This window comes from Leptinotarsa decemlineata, unplaced genomic scaffold (assembly GCF_025532065.1).
Source record: "Leptinotarsa decemlineata unplaced genomic scaffold, Ldec_3_MD MMD2_tig00000591_RagTag_RagTag, whole genome shotgun sequence".
NCBI classification, from domain to species: domain Eukaryota; kingdom Metazoa; phylum Arthropoda; class Insecta; order Coleoptera; family Chrysomelidae; genus Leptinotarsa; species Leptinotarsa decemlineata.
The window spans coordinates 2,004,742-2,024,951 of record NW_027412552.1 but is presented as its reverse complement, the minus strand read 5'-3'; the positions used below and the strand labels follow the sequence as shown (position 1 = coordinate 2,024,951).

Below are 20,210 nucleotides of genomic sequence, written 5' to 3'. Positions count from 1 at the left end.
GTTATCATCACTACTTTTCTCTAGTGAGTATGCCAACCAGTAAAAATGATACTAAACATGTTTATCACAAAGTATTTACTAGAAATTAGTACTGAAAATCTATGATATAATCTGTAACACTTAAGTTATTACAAAAATATACAAAAGAAAAGAACAAATCAATTATTTCTACTCACAGGAATTTGCTATATTCAATAGTACTATCTTGTCTATGAAAGACTAATAATTAATAAATTTCTAAATATTTTCTTCTCGTATCTTCATTTTGCTAATACAAAAACAATCGTGTTCAAAATGTATATACATATTCAAAGATAATGATCAAAATTAAAGCTGATTATTTACAGTTTAAACTCTCTATCTCTATAATTCGGGTGACACTGATGATGATACTATTCATTTTTCTCTGGACAAAGATATATAGTAATAACTTGGATTCTTCTTTCCTTCAGAACCTCCTTCAGCCTTGGAATTTATAAAATTTTCCTATTCATTGGAAAAAAAGGATTGTTATAATCATCGATACGAAAGTGAAGGAGTTCAATCCTACCAAAATTGCATCACCGGACGAAGGTTCATTTGTGGAAGTTGGAGGTTTCTCGGTTGGGGAATCTGTGGGTTTGTCTGTTGGAGGTTTTTCAGTCGGAGAATTAGTGGGTTTGTCGGTCGGTGAATTTGTGGATTTGGTGTTTGGGGGGTTTTCGGTTGTGGAATCTGTGGATTTGTCTGTTGGAGGTTTTTCAGTTGGAGAATTCGTGGTTTTGTCGGTCGGTGAACTTGTGGGTTTGGTGATTGGTGGGTTTTCGGTTGTGGAATCTGTAGGTTTGTCTGTTGGAGGTTTTTCAGTTGGAGAATCTGTAGGTTTAATTGTTGGTGGTTTATCAGTTGGGGAATTTGTGGGTTTATCGGTTGGTGAATCTGTGGGTTTGTTGGTTGAAGGTTTATCAGTTGGAGAATTCGTGGGTTTGTCGGTTGGTGAATTTGTGGATTTAGTGATTGGTGGGTTTTTGGTTGTGGAATCTGTAGGTTTGTCTGTTGGAGGTTTTTCAGTTGGAGAATCTGTAGGTTTAATTGTTGGTGGTTTATCAGTCGGGGAATTTGTGGGTTTATCGGTTGGTGAATCTGTGGGTTTTTTGGTTGAAGGTTTATCAGTTGGAGGATTCGTGGGTTTGTCGGTCGGTGAATTTGTGGATTTGGTGGTTGGGGGGTTTTCGGTTGTGGAATCTGTGGGTTTGTCTGTTGGAGGTTTTTCAGTTGGAGAATCTGTAGGTTTAATTGTTGGTGGTTTATCAGTTGGGGAATTTGTGGGTTTATCGGTTGGTGAATCTGTGGGTTTTTTGGTTGAAGGTTTATCAGTTGGAGGATTCGTAGGTTTGTCGGTCGGTGAATTTGTGGATTTGGTGGTTGGGGGGTTTTCGGTTGTGGAATCTGTGGGTTTGTCTGTTGGAGGTTTTTCAGTCGGAGAATTAGTGGGTTTGTCGGTCGGTGAATTTGTGGGTTTGGTGATTGGGGAGTTTTTGGTTGTGGAATCTGTAGGTTTGTCTGTTGGAGGTTTTTCAGTTGGAGAATCTGTAGGATTATTTGTTGGTGGTTTATCAGTTGGGGAATTTGTGGGTTTATCGGTTGGTGAATCTGTGGGTTTTTTGGTTGAAGGTTTATCAGTTGGAGGATTCGTAGGTTTGTCGGTCGGTGAATTTGTGGATTTGGTGGTGGTGAGGTTTTCGGTTGTGGAATCTGTGGGTTTGTCTGTTGGGGGTTTTTCAGTTGGAGAATTCGTGGGTTTGTCGGTCGGTGAATTTGTGGGTTTGGTGATTGGGGGGTTTTCGGTTGTGGAATCGGTAGGCTTGTCTGTTGGAGGTTTTTCAGTTGGAGAATCTGTAGGATTATTTGTTGGTGGTTTATCAGTTGGGGAAATTGTGGGTTTATCGGTTGGTGAATCTGTGGGTTTTTTGGTTGAAGGTTTATCAGTTGGAGGATTCGTAGGTTTGTCGGTCGGTGAATTTGTGGGTTTGGTGGTGGTGAGGTTTTCGGTTGTGGAATCTGTGGGTTTGTCTGTTGGGGGTTTTTCAGTTGGAGAATTCGTGGGTTTGTCGGTCGGTAAATTTGTGGGTTTGGTGATTGGGGGGTTTTCGGTTGTGGAATTTGTAGGCTTGTCTGTTGGAGGTTTTTCAGTTGGAGAATCTGTAGGATTATTTGTTGGTGGTTTATCAGTTGGGGAATTTGTGGGTTTATCGGTTGGTGAATCTGTGGGTTTTTTGGTTGAAGGTTTATCAGTTGGAGGATTCGTAGGTTTGTCGGTCGGTGAATTTGTGGGTTTGGTGGTGGTGAGGTTTTCGGTTGTGGAATCTGTGGGTTTGTCTGTTGGAGGTTTTTCAGTTGGAAAATCTGTAGGTTTAACTGTTGATGGTTTATCAGTTGGAGAATTTGTGGGTTTATCGGTTGGTGAATCTGTGGGTTTTTTGGTTGGAGGTTTATCAGTTGGAGGATTCGTGGGTTTGTCGGTCGGTGAATTTGTGGGTTTGGTGGTGGTGAGGTTTTCAGTTGTGGAATCTGTGGGATTGTCTGTTGGAGGTTTTTCAGTTGGAGAATCTGTAGGTTTAACTGTCGGCGAATTCGTCGGTTTGTTGGTTGGGGGTTTGTCACTTGGTGAATCTGTTGGTTTGTCAGTTGATAAATCTGTGGATTCGTCGGTTGCAGAATCTGAGGGTTCGACAGTTGAGAAATTTTCACTTGTGGAATTAGTAGTTTTTTCGGCTGGGGTTGATGCGGCTTCGTCACTTGAGGATAATGTGAGTTTGTCGTTCAGAGATGATCGGGGTTTGCCGATTGGGTATGTTGTATCTGAAGAGTTGGAGCTATCAAGTTCTGATGTAATAGTGCCCACAGAATGTCGCATTCTACGAATATGAAGTTTCGATATGTTTTCCGTAGTACACGTGTAAACAATCACATCTTTCTTTATGTCGGTGCAGAGGTTCTGGTTCTCCTTCAGTGCAACACATTGGCGAATCTCTGTAATTTTTCCTAAAAAAGAATCGTACTTGTCAGTTCATTGTAACCAATATTCATGTATTTGTTTTGATACATTCATGTAAAGCATACGAAGGATATCAGTACTGAAATATTTTTCCAGAAAGAATTATCATCTATAATATTGGTGATGATAACTCACGCATTTTTATGAGTACATGATATAATAGGAATACTAACCATTACTAAGATATTCCAAATATAAACATCCGAAATGTTGAGGCTCTAATGGTTTGGGAATACCCATGCCAAAGGGTAATGATGGAATGTTAGAGGTACATTCTTGAAATGGTATTTCTTCTTTCTTACATCCATCACCTCTGCAAGTTGGACATCTCACACCAAAACCTGTGGAAAGGAGCAAATGTTGATATTTTATAATACGATTGGCAACAGAATGGCATGTAAGTAAATCAGTCCTTATTTCCAGAAAAAAACAAAATTCGCATGTAAGATCCTTCACAAATATCTAAACTAACATCATTATTAACATTGAGAGTAACTTCCTGACAGAAAATTCTTCACTATACTTGAAGCGACCCAAAGGAGGCATATTTTTCATTGTGCTTTCATTTTTGCTTGTTCGATAAACCTGTTTTACTACAGAAAGTGTTTGTGGCTCTTCAAACAAACCTGAAAAATTTCAAATGTGAAATCTAATATATTTCATTCTGTGTTCATTTCGTGTTCTGTGATATGGAGTTTTTCAACTGATAAGTCAGCATTTCACTTTGGAATATAATCTTGAAATAATGAAGTGAGTTTTTTGAGGTTAAATTGAAGGCTATTCTAATTCAAGGCTAAGCATGGGGATCGAGTCAATTGTGAGACATATAAAGTAGGTTAAATTGTAGCAAAGTAGCTTATTTTCGAGTACAATTGAATGCTACCAAAGAATCGACTATAGTTTTTCTAGTTCCGGAGATATACGAGAGAAACCGGAAATTTTGAATTTTTTTTTCTTGCAGAAATATTGAAAATAGATTCATTTTCTTCAAACTAAGAAAAGTTGGTTAACTCGAAATGTTATATCTCACAAACTAATAATCCTACAGCTGTGAAATTTGTACACGTGTCTTTTGAAGGTTAGGTTTGACTAAAACTCATGTGGATTTAACACCACTAGCGTCATCTGTGTGTTAGCTTACGAACTTTTCAGACCACCTAATATATCGTGGATAATAACTGGGTTAGAATAAAGTGCCATTGTTTTCTTATGATGCACTGTTTGGAACCTTTGTTGTAGTAAAGAATATTACTGGAGTTTTTTTCCAACACCAAATCGTTATTTTCAACACCTCGACACGTGTTTCGATCACCAAGTGATCATCTTCAAAGAGGAAGAATAAAACTAGAAATTAATGCGAAGCTAACCCTATTTATGCTATATAGGTATCCCATACAGGTAAAACATCCAGGTGTACCACCAAATTTATTTTTGCAATGTGTCCTTATGTAGTAATCAGTAAACCCAACAATTTTATTTTATTTTAACAAGCTATAAAGCTCTTTGGTGTAGGTCCGTCATCGTTATTCATAACATCATTGTGTTCACTTATTTCTACACTCTCATAGGCATCTAGTTGCCTGTTGTTGTTAACTTGTCTAACTAATCTTAATGAACTGCAGTCTATGGAATGACTTCCATAGACTTCAGTTCATTCAGTTCAGTTCAGTTCATAGACTTCCATAGACTTCAGTTCAGTTCATTCCATAGACTTCAGTTCTTCAAGATTAGTTAGACAAGTTAACAATAACAGGCAACTAGATGCCTATGAGAGTGTAGAAATAAGTAAACACAATAATATTATGAATAACGATGACGGACCTATACCAAAGAGCATACTATATAGCTTGTTAAAATAAAATAATATTGTTGGGTTTACTGATTACTACATAAGGACACATTGCAAAAATAAATTTGGATAGGCAATATTGTGAAATTAATTTTTATATAGCTGAAAATTGTTTTATATATACATATATTGTAAAATAATAGATAAGGCAAAATTGTAAAATTAATTTAGGTTGGTATACCTGTATCGGTGGTACACCTGGATGTTTTACCTGCATAGAATACCTATATAGCATAAATAGGGTTAGCTTCGCATTAATTTCTAGTTTATCTCCTCATCTTCCTCTTTGAAGATGATCACTTGATGATCGAAACACGTGTCGAGGTGTTAAAAATAACGATTTGGTGTTGGGAAAAAACTCCAGTAATATGCTATTGTTTTATACCTTCGAAATTGATACATTTCTACTGCGAAAAATATTACTATCATGCCTCTTTCCAATGAACATTAATTTCTGCTGCAGCCGGTTATCGAAATTCAAAAAAGTGGAGGTCATTGTATAGAGAATAATACCTTACATACGAAATGCTACAAGACCCCCCTTTCCATTTGAAAACCAAAGTTGATAGCGCTCTCTCTGCGGCGAGAGATGTCATACCTCTGGATTCTTCATCAAAAAGTACTGAAAATCAATCCATTTTACAAAAATTGATATATTTCCCCGTTCGTATAGGGCTATTCCAATTCAAGACTTTGCATGGAAATCCTGTAAACGGTACGACGTAAAGAGACAATGACAACCTTTATTGGAGTAGTGTGAATATAAAAATAAATTTAATTTTCCTTTCTGATAAACATATTTTGTGTAGTAATCGTCAACTACGAGTATACACACATCAAGATAAACTTAAACTGGAACTAGAACACATACATTCCTAAAGACTATAAAACATTTTTCTACAAGAAAATTTCTGAGATTGCGCTTAGAAATAAATAAAAGTGAGTTGAGATTCGGTGAGTAAAAGACTAGTTTGTTCTTCCCGAATGGTAGGTGACAATTGTTATTTTGTCGAGTGTTGAAATGATATTTTATTTCATTCGAAACGAATATTTCTTTTTCATTTTAGAAAATCAAATCAAAATATACTTTATTGTCAGAATATTTTGTATCCCATCGACAAAGATTTGTTGGTATAAATATACGCATAACTAATAGTGTATAGATAAAAACTGGCAATTAATAAAGGTTTGAATAAAACATGTACAAATACAATAAAAATAAATATAAAATGGAATACACGTTTTAAAATGATTCATTAAAATACTCTTGCAAGCTATAATAGAGTCTAACAGCTAACAAATTTCTAACTGCTTTCTTGAATTGTACGTTTGTCAGATTTGAAAACCTTATATCTACTGGTAAGTGATTGAATAATTTTCCACCATTATTAAAATGGAATCCTTGATTAATTTTGAGTTAGGTATAGGAAGTCTAGTATTAAATATGCCATCACGAGTAGCATAAGGAGAAGAAACAAAGTCAAACTCCGTTTTATGTTTGTACGCCAAACATACAGTTTCAAGGATATGAGGATAAGTGAAAAATGAGAGGACAAGGTACAGTCAAAACTGTAAAGCATTTCGGGGCATTTCATGAGCATTCAAGTTATCAATTAAGCGTATTACTTTTCATTGTGAAATGTTTTTGCAGACTTTTCAACATGTTTTACACGTAAGAAGTTTTTCCTTCTTGTTGAAAGATTGCTCGCGTTCAGCCTATTTCAAAAAAGGCAAGAAAATGCTTCTGAATAACTATACACCAGTCGCTTCGCTATCAGTGATGTCAAAAATCCCGGAGAAACACGTAAACCACCATATCCTTAAATACTTAAAAGGCTTCAACATCTTGAGCGATCATCGATATGGCTTTCGGAAACAAAGATCAACAGGCGACCTTCTATCGTATAAGACCCATATTTGGAATAACGCAATCAAGAAACATGGAGAGTCAAGATCTGTTGCATTTGATATTTCTAAGGCGTTTGGCCGTGATCTGGCATGAGGGTTTGCTGATCAAATTCGATGCTATGGCTTGTCAGATAATTTTTGTGTGTCTCCAGCTTCTTGAAAAAAGGTTCCCTGTCAGTGGCCGTCGATAAAAATCTCTCGAATACCTTTACCATCAACACTGTTATTCCCCAGGGATCCATATTGTCCCCAACCCTCTTTATATTGTATATCAACGACATATTGGAAAAAAGAAGAACCCAATATATTGCTTTGCTGACGACAGCACACTTATCTCGTCATTCCGTTTGGATTCCAGGACATCGACTGCGGATGCCCATTTTCACCGACAGCAGGCGGTTGCAAATTTTATGAGGATCTAGAGGTGGTTTTGAATTGGGGTGAAAGTAACCAGGTTCAACTCAATGCCACAAAAACCCAGGCATCTGTTTTCTCCAAAAAGATTAACGTCTCCGAACAATAATGTCAGGACAGACAGTTCCGCTTTCTGCTTCGATAAGTTTGTTGGGGGACACCATGGACACCAATCAGACTTTCAGCACACCGTGAAGCTGCTGGATTCCATAATTTGATTTATAGCCAGTCTTCAAGTATGCCCACCGACTATATGTGAAACCAGTTATTAGTTCCAGAAATATACGGAAAAAACTCATTCAAATGATTTACCGATGAAGCTCTTCAATGAAGATTCGATTTCGAATTTCCCTGTATATAAATCTTTCAATATTATATTGCTTTCTTCAAGTTTTTCTAAACTAAAATAAACAGGGCTATTCAAATTCGTTTCTGTACATGGGGATCTCTTAAACGATAAGAGACAGAGTGTCAGTTGAATTGTGGCAAAGTTGTCTATTTTAGAGACCTATGCAATTATGTGAAGAAATCGAATATATCTTTTTTGGTTCTGGAGATATACAGGGAAAAACCAAAAAATTCCAAATTATTTTTTGCCTATATCTTCTTTATTCGCAGACATATTGAAAATCTGTCCACATTTTGCTAGTGGCACTTGATGTTGGCTCTCAGAATGTATCCATGAATCTTTTATACAGGGTGTTATCTGACTTGGGCCACCCCCTCTTTGAATTTTTAAATACGGACCTGTATTTTTTGTTGTAGTTTTTGGATCGCAGACGTTCACTCCATACTGAGAAATTATATTCAATTTTATATTTCGGGATATTTCGGTAATATTCGATTATAATTGTGGGAATTATTCCCTTTTAAATTACAGCCCTGAAAATTGGTTGACTGAGTTGAATAAAAACACAATAGCAACTTTCACGTCTCCCTATGTACCGTTGAGTATGTGTTTTAATAAGCAGAAAAAGAAATAATAGCAATAATAACATCCAAACCGAACACTATAATTGTAATGAAAATTGAAATGAAGTAATTCATATAAGTACCCTAAAAAAATTTTTGGCGCAATAAATGTTCGAATTGGAGTCCTTCCATTTCGAGACATTTTTAAACTTGGTTTTTCATATTATTAATTGCCCCAAATACACTTATTTGCTGCATTGTTGCGAAATCATTCAAAATCCTCAATCTCGAGTCTTCCACATTTCCTATCTTTCTGCCAGCGTAAATCCAATTTTTCAATGTCCTCCGTAGAAAATAGTCCAAAATAGTAAGTTCTGGTGATCTTGCAGACCATCTTATTGTCCCATTATTTGTCTCGAAATGGAAGGACTCCAATTCGAACATTTATTGCACAATTAATTATTTTGAGTATATAAATTACTTACTTCATTTAAATTTTCATTATAATTATAGTGTTCGTTTCGGATATTAATATTGCTACCATTTTTTCTGCTCATCAAAACCCATATAATATATTTTTATTGTAGATATGTTTCAGATAATCATAAAAGGTTTTTTTATTCGAAGTTCATTGTAGAAAACGCTTAGAGCAATGGCAAAAATATGAATAGGTACATAAAAATGAAAAAAAAACTCTCGAAAAACTCTGCGGTACATAGGGAGACGAGAAAGTTGCTATTGTGTTTTTATTCAACTCAGTCAACCAATTTCCAGGGCCATAATTGAAAAGGGAATAATTCACACAATCATAATCGAATATTAGCTGAAAATCCCGAAATATAAAATTGAATTTGATTTCTCAGTATGAAGTGAACATCTACGATCCAAAAACTACAACAAAAAATACAGGTCCGTATTTAAAAATTCAAAGATGGGGGTGGTCCAAGTCAGATGACACCCTGTATAAAAGATTCATGGATATATTCTGAGAGCCCACATAAAGTGCCAATAGCAGAATGTGGACAGATTTTTAATATGTCTACGAATAAAGAAGATATAGGCAAAAAAATAATCTGGGATTTTTTTGTTTTTCCTGTATATCTCCAGAATCAAAAGAGCTATATTCGATTCCTTCACATCATTGAATAGATCTCTAAAATACGCAACTTTGCCATAATTTTACCGACACTGTATCTCTTATCGTTTACGAGATCCTCATATACAGAAACGAATTTGAATAGCCCTGTACATGATGGTTATATAACAAAATATATTTGAACTGTTCTGGACAGAAAAATATTTCTTACTGTTTCTTATACATCGAACCAAGATACTAACCCCCCCCCCCAATACATATATGTTTTGAAGAACTTATTTCCGCAGCACTTTCAATTGATCTCACAAGGGGCTATTTTTCAAATTTGAAAACCCGACAACGAACACGAATATTTCAAAATTATTGCCTCGTGAAGAAAAATTGTTCTCGAAATAGTTTGCTGGTCAATTCAAATACAATTTCACTTTCTCGCACTTACTTCCAGATAATCCGATAATCACCAAAAAAACTACACAAGTATTCATATTGCATAAATTCAGCAGTTGTTATTCGCCTCGATGAACTGAATCAATCCATTTTTGCACCCTGTTATATACCAGAGACAATACATTTTTATCTGGAGTTATCTCACAGTCAATTTCCAGATATAGATGCATAGCTTTTGTTTTCGTCGACAATTCCTCTCGCTTCCACTGCAGTTGATATGCACAGGTATGTTGAGTCATCAAGATTTTCTATCAGAAACGACAAAAAATCCTTATCGAAGATTTCATCAATGTTTCGAAAGAAGATAATGGAGACAGCGGGGAAAATTTAGCAAGGGAGAACGTTGATCATGTTTGGTAATGTTCATTTTATAACTTTTTGAAATTGTTTTTCAATTTACTTACTACATTTTTCAAGCTAAAGCATCGCTTTTGATTCAAAGTCGAATTGAAAATTTTTCACATATAGTCAGAGGGCATACTTGAAGACTGGCTATAAATCAAATCATCTAAAAGAACAATTCGTTCAGGCCAGTCTCAACTTCCTACACTGTAGGTAAATGGTATTAGCCAGGGGAGTAGTTGTTTTCTGATAGGTTTTCAATAATCTACAGTATAGGGAGTTGGGACTGGCCTGAAGAAATTGTTCCTTCAGATGATTTGGATTGAAAGTGATCCAAAGGATTTATTTTTGTTTTCAATTACTGGAAAAGTATTCAAATTGTAAGGGGTATATTTTTAGAAGAGATTAGATTTTGGGAAAGAAAGCTTTCAGCTTCTTACTTCCAGTTTGTGTCTGAAAGTGACCTCTCCAAATGATCTACACATCTTTGTAAAACGTTAATTTTGAAATTGATTACCTTCTCCCTTTCTTTGGAAAATTCCCACATTTTTTTGTATAAAGATGGAGAATTAGAGAGTCACATATCTGAATATGAATGAATTGCTTTTTGAAAAATCTCGCGAACGTAGGTATGTGGAGATTTAGTTTAACTTTACCTTTTTTCATTAATATTGGTCAAACGGGGATAACTTTTTCCAAAATAATAAAAGATAATAGGAATAGTTTCTTGAATTTGTCCAATTCTTCATTTGCAAACCATATTTTGGTACATGGTGAGTTGGACCACGACGATGACGTGTTACATTTGGAAAAGAATTGTTTGAAAGTCAGTTTTTTTGGAATGCTCGTAAATTGATGGATTCATAGATTCAAAAATTTATTGAATGAATAAATAGAATTGAATACTTCCCCTTCATAAAATCTTTTTTCTGATGTAGAAATTAGTTTATTACATGTCCATTTACTGAGTTTGAAAAATAAAAAAAAATATTTTCCAAGTAATTCCATAAACTACACCTCAAGATTTCATTTTCACAAACTCTATTTGAAAAATATATCACGATATGTTTCGCTAACACACTAGCTTCCTCAACAGTGATTTGACTGCTACAAGTTGCTTCTTACGCTGATATTTATATACCACAGGTAACTACAATTGAGACTACCTCCATCAAATTACCTGAACCTCTAGAATTCTTATACAGGGTGATTCAAAAGTACTTGGACAAACTTCAGGAGGTGATTCCTCACAATATTCTAATATGAATTGTCCAAATGAATAAATGTCCGGAAACGCTTCGTTTTCAAGATACAGGATGTTGAAGTTTTATTTTTATTTATAACTTTTGAAATACTGAACTTAATTAAACGAAACTTGGTAATAGGAGGTTTTTGAGGTGTCGAATTCGAACCTGATTTTTTAAAGATTCATAACTTTTTTGGGCGTACTTCTAGCACATTTTTCAGTAAAAAAAATCGATTCCTCTATCATATCTACGTAAATAAGCTACCTTGTTACTAGTCGCTGTAAGCAACCGTTTTCTAAATATTTGGACTTGAAAACTTCAAGTCGATTATTTGATAATCGATGCATGTTGAAGTTATTACGAATATTTTGCTTTTTTCACAAGAATGCTTTGGAAATGAATTTGACGTTTTACCCGTTTGAAGAGGTCATTACTGTTGGGTACGTTCCTTTATGACATCCTTAAGCGAAATAGTTATTTTTGTATCAAGGGTGCATAATCAGTATTTGTTTTAATAAAATTTTCAAGAAATGTCAACATTTTATTTCAGGAAATTTTAAATATGTAGAATAAACTAAAATAAACGAAACTAAATTGTATTCAAATAAATTGTTGGAAGTGTCCACCTTCAGCGAAGATACAGGCAGTCAGTCGTCTAGTCATTGAATCTCGTACCCGCTCAAAAATTATTGGTGTGTTTCTTATTGTTTCACAGGCGTCTACTATTCGGTTTCTTAGATCTTCCTCCTTCGCTACTGGAGTCTTATAAACTAGTGACTTCAAATGTCCTCAAAAATAAAAATCTATCGGGTTTAGATCTGGGGACCTTGGTGCCCACGCCTGGTTAGGTTCTTCTACACCCCTACCGATCCATCGATTTGCATAGACTGTGTTAAGGAATTCCCTGGCTACAACGCTAAAATGGGCCGGAGTCCCATCATGCATAAACCACATGCGGATACGAATTTCTAATGGTACATTCTGAAGTAGTCCCGGCAATTCATTTTCTAAAAAGTGTCTGTAAGTTGCGCCATTCAGTCGGAGCGGAAGAAAGAAAGGACCTATCAAGTAATTATCAATTATTGCCGCCCATACATTTACAGAAAATTGATACTGATAATGCCTTTCACTAACTGCGTGCGGATTTTCGAGAGCCCAAACATGGTTGCTATGAAAGTTTGTGATAGCATTTCGGGAGAAGTTTGCCTCGTCCGTGAAGAGTACATATCTTAAATATTGAGGATTTCCAGCCAATTTTCTTAAAAACCATTGACACATAGTAATGCGTTGGGAAAAGTCTCATGGCAAAAGAGCTTGTACCCTTTGAATATGGTATGGATAAAACTGTTGATCGTGGATAATTCTCCAAACTGTGGACTGAGTAGAATTGACAGCTTCAGCAATTACTCGTGTGCTTGTTTCTGGATTCTCCTCGAGAGCGTTCAAAACAGCTTCTTCCAATTATGCGCGCGCATTGCCATCCGCAAGGCCATAAACGAAATGCATATAGGCTAAATGAGCATTATTGTTTAAATAATCCATTTTCAAAATAAGTGTTTTCTACTTCTACTTACGGAAACTTCAACAAAACGTCTAACTGTCACAAAATATGTAATTACCAAAACTACTCACAAACGTCAAATTTATTTCCAAAGCATTCTTGTGAAAAATGCAAAATATTCGTAATAACTTTAACATGCATCGATTATCAAATAATCGACTTGAAGTTTTCAAGTCCAAATATTTAGAAAACGGTTGCTTACAGCGACTAGTAACAAGGTAGCTTATTTACGTAGATATGATAGAGGAATCGATTTTTTTACTGAAAAATGTGCTAGAAGTACGCCCAAAAAAGTTATGAATCTTTAAAAAAAAAAGACGTGTAAGTGGCGCCCCCTACGAGTAAGAGCAATAAGATCAATCAGGTTCGAATTCGACACCTCAAAAACCTCCTATTACCAAGTTTCGTTTAATTAAGTTCAGTATTTCAAAAGTTATTTGAAAAAAACAAAAATAAAAATAAAACTTCAACATCTTGTATCTTGGAAACGAAGCGTTTCCGGACATTTATTTATTTGAACAATTCATATTAGAATATTGTGAGGAATCACCTCCTAAAGTTTGTCAAAGTACTTTTGAATCACCCCGTATACCTGAGATACCTCTTCAATTATGATTCCCTCAAGCATATTACCTGACTTCTACATCAATAATAATTCTTTCTCGGTTTTTCTAAGCAAACATGTTCAATAATGATGATCTATTCAAATCCAGTTGGTTATTCATTAGAATGTTTGAATTTTAAAGTTTAATAATTTCCATTGCTTCCTGATTCAGTTTCAAACCTTTATTTTCTATTTGTAAAATTTCGAACTCTTCCTTAAAGATATGATTTTCTTCTAAAAGATGATTTGGATATGTTGAACTCGTTTTCTTATTAACGTAGCTCATATGATGTTCCTGGATTCGATTCCTAAATGTTCTGCCAGTTTGACCAATATATACCTTAGGACACGTTCCACACTTGAATTTATATACTCCTGATTTCTCGAATTTGGATATTTGGTCTTCATTATTTTTAAGTAACTTTCCCGACGTATTACTTGTTCTATATGCAATTTTAATATCTTGTTTCTTCAAAAATGAAGCCACTTTTTTCTATTTTTGTCCAAATTACATTAAAGCTGCATAATTTTGATTTTAGTTATGTAACTTATCGATAGGAAAAACGTCTCGAATCGCTTTTGCGTATTTTGTTTATTAATTCAGCTTTAAACCCATTGTTAACCGCAAGCAATTTGCTTGATGATATTGAGTTCTCTATTGAAATTATCTATTGAAAGAGGAACATTGACTAATCTGTGGATCATGCTATTATATGCTGCTACTTTGTGTTACTGCGGATGGGTATCATAATGTATAGTAATATTCGTATAGGACGGTTTGTGATAGATTGAAAAATCATGTTTGTTGTTCATTCTACTAATTGTTAAGTCCAAGAAATAGATTGAGTTGTATGCTTCTTCTTCAATAGTGGATTTAATGTTTTCATGAATTTTGTTAATATCACTATGAAAAGTATCTAATTGTCTGTTAGTAGCTGTAAAACATAACAAAACGTTATTCAAGGGTTTAAATTTTTGATAAGTTTATACCTCAACACAAGTTAAATCATTAATATATATAAAGCACAAATATCGACCAATTCCTTGATATATTTTTCATTCTCTTCTTGATGCTCTTCACTGCTTTTGAATGAATTTTCCAATTATTCCATTAAAAAACTCATGAGCAGATGCATTTTGCTCTGATGTTCTGATATACTAGACTGACTGAAAAGTTCGTGAGCTAAGAAACAGATGGCGCTTCTAGTATCAAATCCATATGATTTTCAGTTAACCCTAACCTTCAAAAAAACACGTGTACAAAATTCACAGCTGTTGGACTATTATTTTGTGGGATAGAACATTTTGAGTGTGGCAAGTTTTGTTAGTTATGTTAGAAAATGGATTAAAAGGAGTTTCGTGTGTTAATAAAACACTGCTTTTTAGCGAAAAAAATACTAATGAACATTATTCGGACTTTGCACCTAACCTATATAAAACATCGGACACATATAGGTCAAACTGGAAGAACGTTCAAAACCCGCATAAAGGAACACAAATATAGTTTCCAGAATGGAAAAATAAATTCCACATATGCACTCATTTGATTACAGAGGGACATGAGTTCAACAATGAATTCAAGCTTCATTTCCAGAAAAAAGGTTTCAAACTTAACCTGTTGGAAAGTATGAAAATAAACAAATTCAAAAACTGTCAATAACTTATGAACGATCAAACTGAATTGAATGATTCGCCATTTTCGAATCTGTTCAATTCCAGGTAAAAATAGTCAGGTATATGTATTTACGGTACTTTCCAAAAATTTATACTTTCAGTTTATGCTTGAGAAAGCTATTGTACAGCGAAACGTGTCGCTGTTTTTGTAAAACCCTTCATAGTGAAAATCATACAATAAACTGTGTTAATTAGTTATAAAACTGAAATCGAAAAATTGTATGACTGCTATAATATTTGTATCGTACTCGGATCCATCTATATTGAATAATGAAATCAAATTTTATGATTTTTTTTCTAAGTTAGTTTACGAAACTGTTTATTGTTACTTTTCTTATTGTGATTGTGGATTATCAGTGATGTATTTCGTACATGGTATCTTCTACTGACTTTTCTAATTTACTTCAGCACTTGTTTTTGATAATGATCACTGAAGAACTACACTTTTGTCGAATGAAATCACTTTCATATGATTACCAAATTCAACAGATAGAATGTCGATTATCGACATTGAAATATTTTCTGGGGTGATCGCAAAATTCAATTTTTTTTGTCAACAAGTTGAGATTTTGATAATGAATTGATTCAGGGTTTTCTAACATAGTTGATTGATTATTATACTCTTTCGCTCAAGTTCAAATACGTAACATCTTCAATGTCAAACCTTTAAAAATTATGCTATTACCACGACATATGCATGAACATGTGTGGGAACTAGATGAAATAAATTATGACATTGATTGAAAATTATTTTTGTGATTTACGCCAACTCCGAGATATCGTTTCAAAGACTTTCATTTTTTATTCGGTGATAATTAATTTGAATTCATTTTAGAGTTGTCTTTCTATCCAAACAATATTTGTATTGTCTGAATGAATAGTTTGTAAGGGTTGAACCTTTGATGTATACAAAGCTTAAAAAATTATATTGAATAAGCATTGAGAGGGTTGAAAAAAATCACCAATATATTCAATGTTTTTGCAATTCACACGTCACACCTGTTTTTATATCAAATGACCTCAAATTATCTAGAAAACACATTGCTCTCGATAATAGAACAATATTATCTGCGAAAACAAACAAAATTCTGATAAATATGTGAACATTGAAGATTATTTCGCTATAATCAACCTATATTACCAAAGAGCAATGAGTTATGATTTCAAGTAATAATCATCTAAATCAATTTTATATATAGCCTACGACGAATATATTCCTTTCACAGAAAAAACTTGGAGATAAAAAAGCCCAAGAAATAAATTTTGTAGTTTTCAGGAATCAGAAGGTTATTTGATTGTTTTGGCATTTTAATAGCTTTCTTCAAGTTCGGACACCGTGAAGGGTATAAATAAAACCTCTGGTGTAGAATATATCAAAAATAAGCATTGCCCCCAAATACCAGAACTGCAACACACTTCCCGACGCCCGTTGGGGGCAGTGCTTGTTTTGGTTTCAGAAATAGTAAGTTATATAAGCTGACTTATGGCTCTCGCCCAAAATTGAATATTGGCCAAACAGGGAGAACATTTTCCCAAAGAATTAAAAAGCATAGTGGTAGTTTTGTAAATAGAAAGACCAATTCCACATTTGCAAACCACCACCTTTTAGCAGAAGGACATGAGTTCAATCATGAATACGATGTGTTACATTTAGAAGAGAAGAGTTTGAAACTCAATCTGCTAGAATGTTTAGAAATCAATAGATATTAGAATTGAATAACTTCTCGTTACTAAATATGTTTTTCAAATTTCAAATTTTTTACCGTTGTCACCCGGTATAGGAAAAAGAAACCTTAATGAAGAGGTGTGAATTAATTTCTTACAAAAAACTTATCAACCACGCACAACTAGAGAACTGAGAATAAAACAATATAAAATCATATGACATAAAATGTTTTTATAATATAAATGAAAGTAATTTATTATCAAATTTTTGGCGAATTCGCCAGTTACTATGCTGGAGTCAGAACTTGGATAACTTTATTGTCCAACAGTTACCCAGTTACAACTATACTTATAATGCAGAAAATATTCAAAAAGAAGTAAATGAAGAGACATCAATACTCATTATCTAGATTAAATATAACTATGCAATGGTAATATTAATCGTGAGGAATCTAAAAGTAAGAAAAAATAGCAAAATAGATTCGTGAAGAGTCTACAAGTAAACAGTGGAACGTTTAAATTGATTTGTTCCGAAATTGTTGAACAGTCCACCCTATTATTCCCTAAAATGATTAAAAATATAAGCCTTGTTCCTCACTAAATGGGTCCAAATGATCATTATAATTCATCATTTAAGATAATAATTGAATAATTTTTACAATTTTTTTTATTCTAGATGCGTTTCGATAACGCTGTAATTTCATCCGATAGTTTCATAACGATAGTACTATGGTGTTAGCTAAATGCTTCTAGAATTATTTTTTTATTATTTAATCATTATCATGGACAGTGTTATTATTTTTTTAACAAGTAACGGGTCAGTCCATTCATAATGTGATTCACTAGAAATAATACCTTTTTCAGAAAACTTAGAAAATTTCTGTACTCTTTCTTATGTGTCTCATATTCATATTCAAATTTCGGAAGTACATGTCAATCAAACAATCAATGAATCAATATGCTTTATTGTCGGAAGATTAGTATCTTATTGACAAAGTCTTGTAAAAAAATGAAGTGCATGTCGTAAAATATAAAAAATACAAAATACACTACATGTCATAAAATATAACAAGTACAAACAACAATTTCACAAATAAAACATTGAGAAGACAGATGAGTTTAGGTGAACATTGAAAAACCAAGTAGAATTTACAGGTTATCACTGTTGAATTCATGGATAGAAAAATACTCTTTTTTGATTAAAATATCTTTAACTGTATTTCGGAACTTTTTGAAGAGTCGTAAAGCTTCAATTCTTTGAAAGTTCCTGCAATTTTTAAGAATGAAGGAGCCTTGGGAAACACCAGAAGTAACTAGATATGTTCTGGAGTCGTGAACACTATAAGAAACGAACTGCCCTCTACCTGATACATGGGACTATATACTAATTTAATCAAATGCCTCTGGAAAGTCTGTATATATTACATAAACTTGATAATTGTTATCGAATGCTTCCAAAGTAGTGATAGTAACTAGATTTGACACAGTATAATAATTAGTAAGAAAGCCATGCTTTTGTGATTGGGCATACAATACAAAATTCCTTCAGGTCTGAAAGAATCTTCATCCTCATCCTTGTTAGAGGATTGAAAATGTTGAATTTGATATTGATATCATAAAATGAGGAATAATCAAGGAATAATCACATAATTACAATTCTATCATTTTCTTTCAATTTTTTTTCTCTGTAACCGCAAACTTTGCCACATATTTGAGGGATTAGGCATTCGGTTGTTTCAAAAGTTTTTTCCGTTTTAATGCCATGTGTTTTGTAGCCCATATCTCAATTTATATGAATTCTACTGTCTACTATATTGTTTAATATAATAAACGGACAAAATGATTACGTCAACATTTTCTTTTACAACTGAATTTCTCAAGGGCCTCATTATTCCACGAGATGAAAATTTGATTTTAATCTTTGACTCTTGAACATTTCTTTGTAATATATTCTGTAAATATTTCTGGGAAATTTTTAAATCAAACCGAATGAGTCATAAAAGATTATCCGGAAATTGCACTCGAATCTTGGTAAGGTTGTGATAAAAATCTTGTAAAATATAATCTTACCCGTATAAGTTAGTTGATTATGACTATCATAAAATATTTGCGATAAATGTTTATTTTATACGGTTGTGTGAATCCCTTTTGATTTCTTCAAAATGCAATGAAACGATGAAACGTTTTAAAAAGGGAATAATGCAAAAATGTATACAGGCTGATTCACGGTGGATGGCACATTAGACGTTTCTGGTGAACCAGACAACGGATCACTTTGAAAATTTAATGGAGGGCATATTCGGACATTCTCTAGCCAACTAAACTATTTTCGACAATGCGGTGTTGCCGCTTCTATTAGAAAGCAGTAGCAACTTTGATTTTTCAAATGGAACACTCTGTATATAATATCATTTTTGGAATCTCCAACAATTGCCCGACAACTTTTCTTGATATTTCCCTATACCTATCTGTTACCGTTTTCGAAATAAAAATTAATTTCAATTTTTTTCTTCGAAAATCATGACTTCTAAAAATGCCGATATCTTTTAGTTAAGTGCTTTTTTAAAGTTTATCCAAACATATTGAAATTGTTCTGAATTCGTATAAATTTCTTGAGGTTCATTGGCGGTAGATTCGGATACATTTCATTGAACTTTCTACATGTTCTGCTGATAATTTTGTCACACTGTCCAAAAATAATAAACAAATTCATAAGAACTTCGTTTGAATAGTTTTGTTCCATCGTTTTGAAGGTATTTGCAACTTCTGAAGTGACGAAAATGTCGATATTATTAGGAGAATGTCACAACGCTACTGTCAAATAGTAATCATGGCCTGCTCACCAAATACCGAATGGAAATACCATTCTGAAGGGACATTTTCACGAATAAATGTTCATAAGTCCGAAACTTGACTAGTTAGGTATAGGTATGATATACATAGAAAGAAAGCAAATTTCAGCAGCTTCCCGAATTTTCAATAATATACAGGGTGTTCAATTTAAAATAATCAAATTTCAGCAACTTTTTCAAGCAAACGAAAAAACTGTATTTTTTTACCACCCTGTATTGAAGTAACGGAGATTAGGCTGACGTGTGGGAAGTGTCCAAGTATCACCTAATTCCAAACCAAATTTCGATATCATAGTACTTCTTAACTAAAAGATATCGGCATTTTTAGAAGTCATGATTTTCGAAGAAAAAAATGGAAATTAATTTTTATTTCGAAAACGGTAACAGATAGGTATAGGGAAATATCAAGAAAAGTTGTCGGGCAATTGTTGGAGATTCCAACACTGTAATAGACGTGTTTATACTCAATTTTCACACTAAATTTTCACACAAAATTTAGTGTGAAAATTCTCCGAGGGAGTGGCATTGATTATATGAGTAAGTATCTCATCAATAATTATAATCCCACTCATTCTTTTCAGTATTCTTTTCAGTATTTCGTT

At 33.7% G+C, this 20,210-nt stretch overlaps 2 protein-coding genes across 4 annotated transcripts in view; one reads left to right on the top strand and one right to left on the bottom strand.

Annotated features, from left to right (window-relative positions):
• Positions 1-60: 60 nt before the first annotated feature.
• LOC111512497 (uncharacterized) lies at positions 61-9,813 on the bottom strand. 2 transcript variants are annotated; one of them, XM_074174556.1, is made up of 4 exons: positions 9,656-9,813; positions 3,211-3,378; positions 838-3,024; positions 61-633 (listed from the first exon to the last, which is right to left on the bottom strand). In XM_074174556.1, exons 1-4 carry the CDS (start codon positions 9,699-9,701, stop codon positions 491-493), a joined length of 2,544 nt encoding a protein of 847 aa, XP_074030657.1. In that variant the 5' UTR covers positions 9,702-9,813; the 3' UTR covers positions 61-490. The 2 variants fall into 2 exon arrangements, with proteins under 2 accessions (XP_074030657.1, XP_023024400.2); XM_023168632.2 differs by having other exon boundaries at positions 61-3,024.
• Positions 9,814-9,874: 61 nt separating this feature from the next.
• Positions 9,875-20,210, top strand: part of LOC111512499 (uncharacterized) — a 40,687-nt gene continuing 30,351 nt past the window's right edge. Inside the window, exon 1 of one of the 2 annotated variants that reach the window (XM_074174557.1) lies at positions 9,875-10,019. In XM_074174557.1, the coding sequence (XP_074030658.1) occupies positions 10,013-10,019 (7 nt within the window). In that variant the 5' untranslated portion in view covers positions 9,875-10,012. Of the gene's footprint in view, positions 10,020-20,037; positions 20,146-20,210 lie in introns of those variants that run through there. The other variant, XM_023168635.2, reaches the window with a different exon arrangement.

Coding starts and splice junctions, on each gene's coding strand:
- LOC111512497 (XM_023168632.2), bottom strand. CDS start 9,701: ATGAATACTTGTGTAGTTTTTTTGGTGATTATCGGATTATCTGGAA. Junction 3,379..9,655: donor GATTATCGGATTATCTGGAA/GTAAGTGCGAGA, acceptor TCCTTTCCACAG/GTTTTGGTGTGAGATGTCCA. Junction 3,025..3,210: donor TTTGGAATATCTTAGTAATG/GTTAGTATTCCT, acceptor ATTCTTTTTTAG/GAAAAATTACAGAGATTCGC.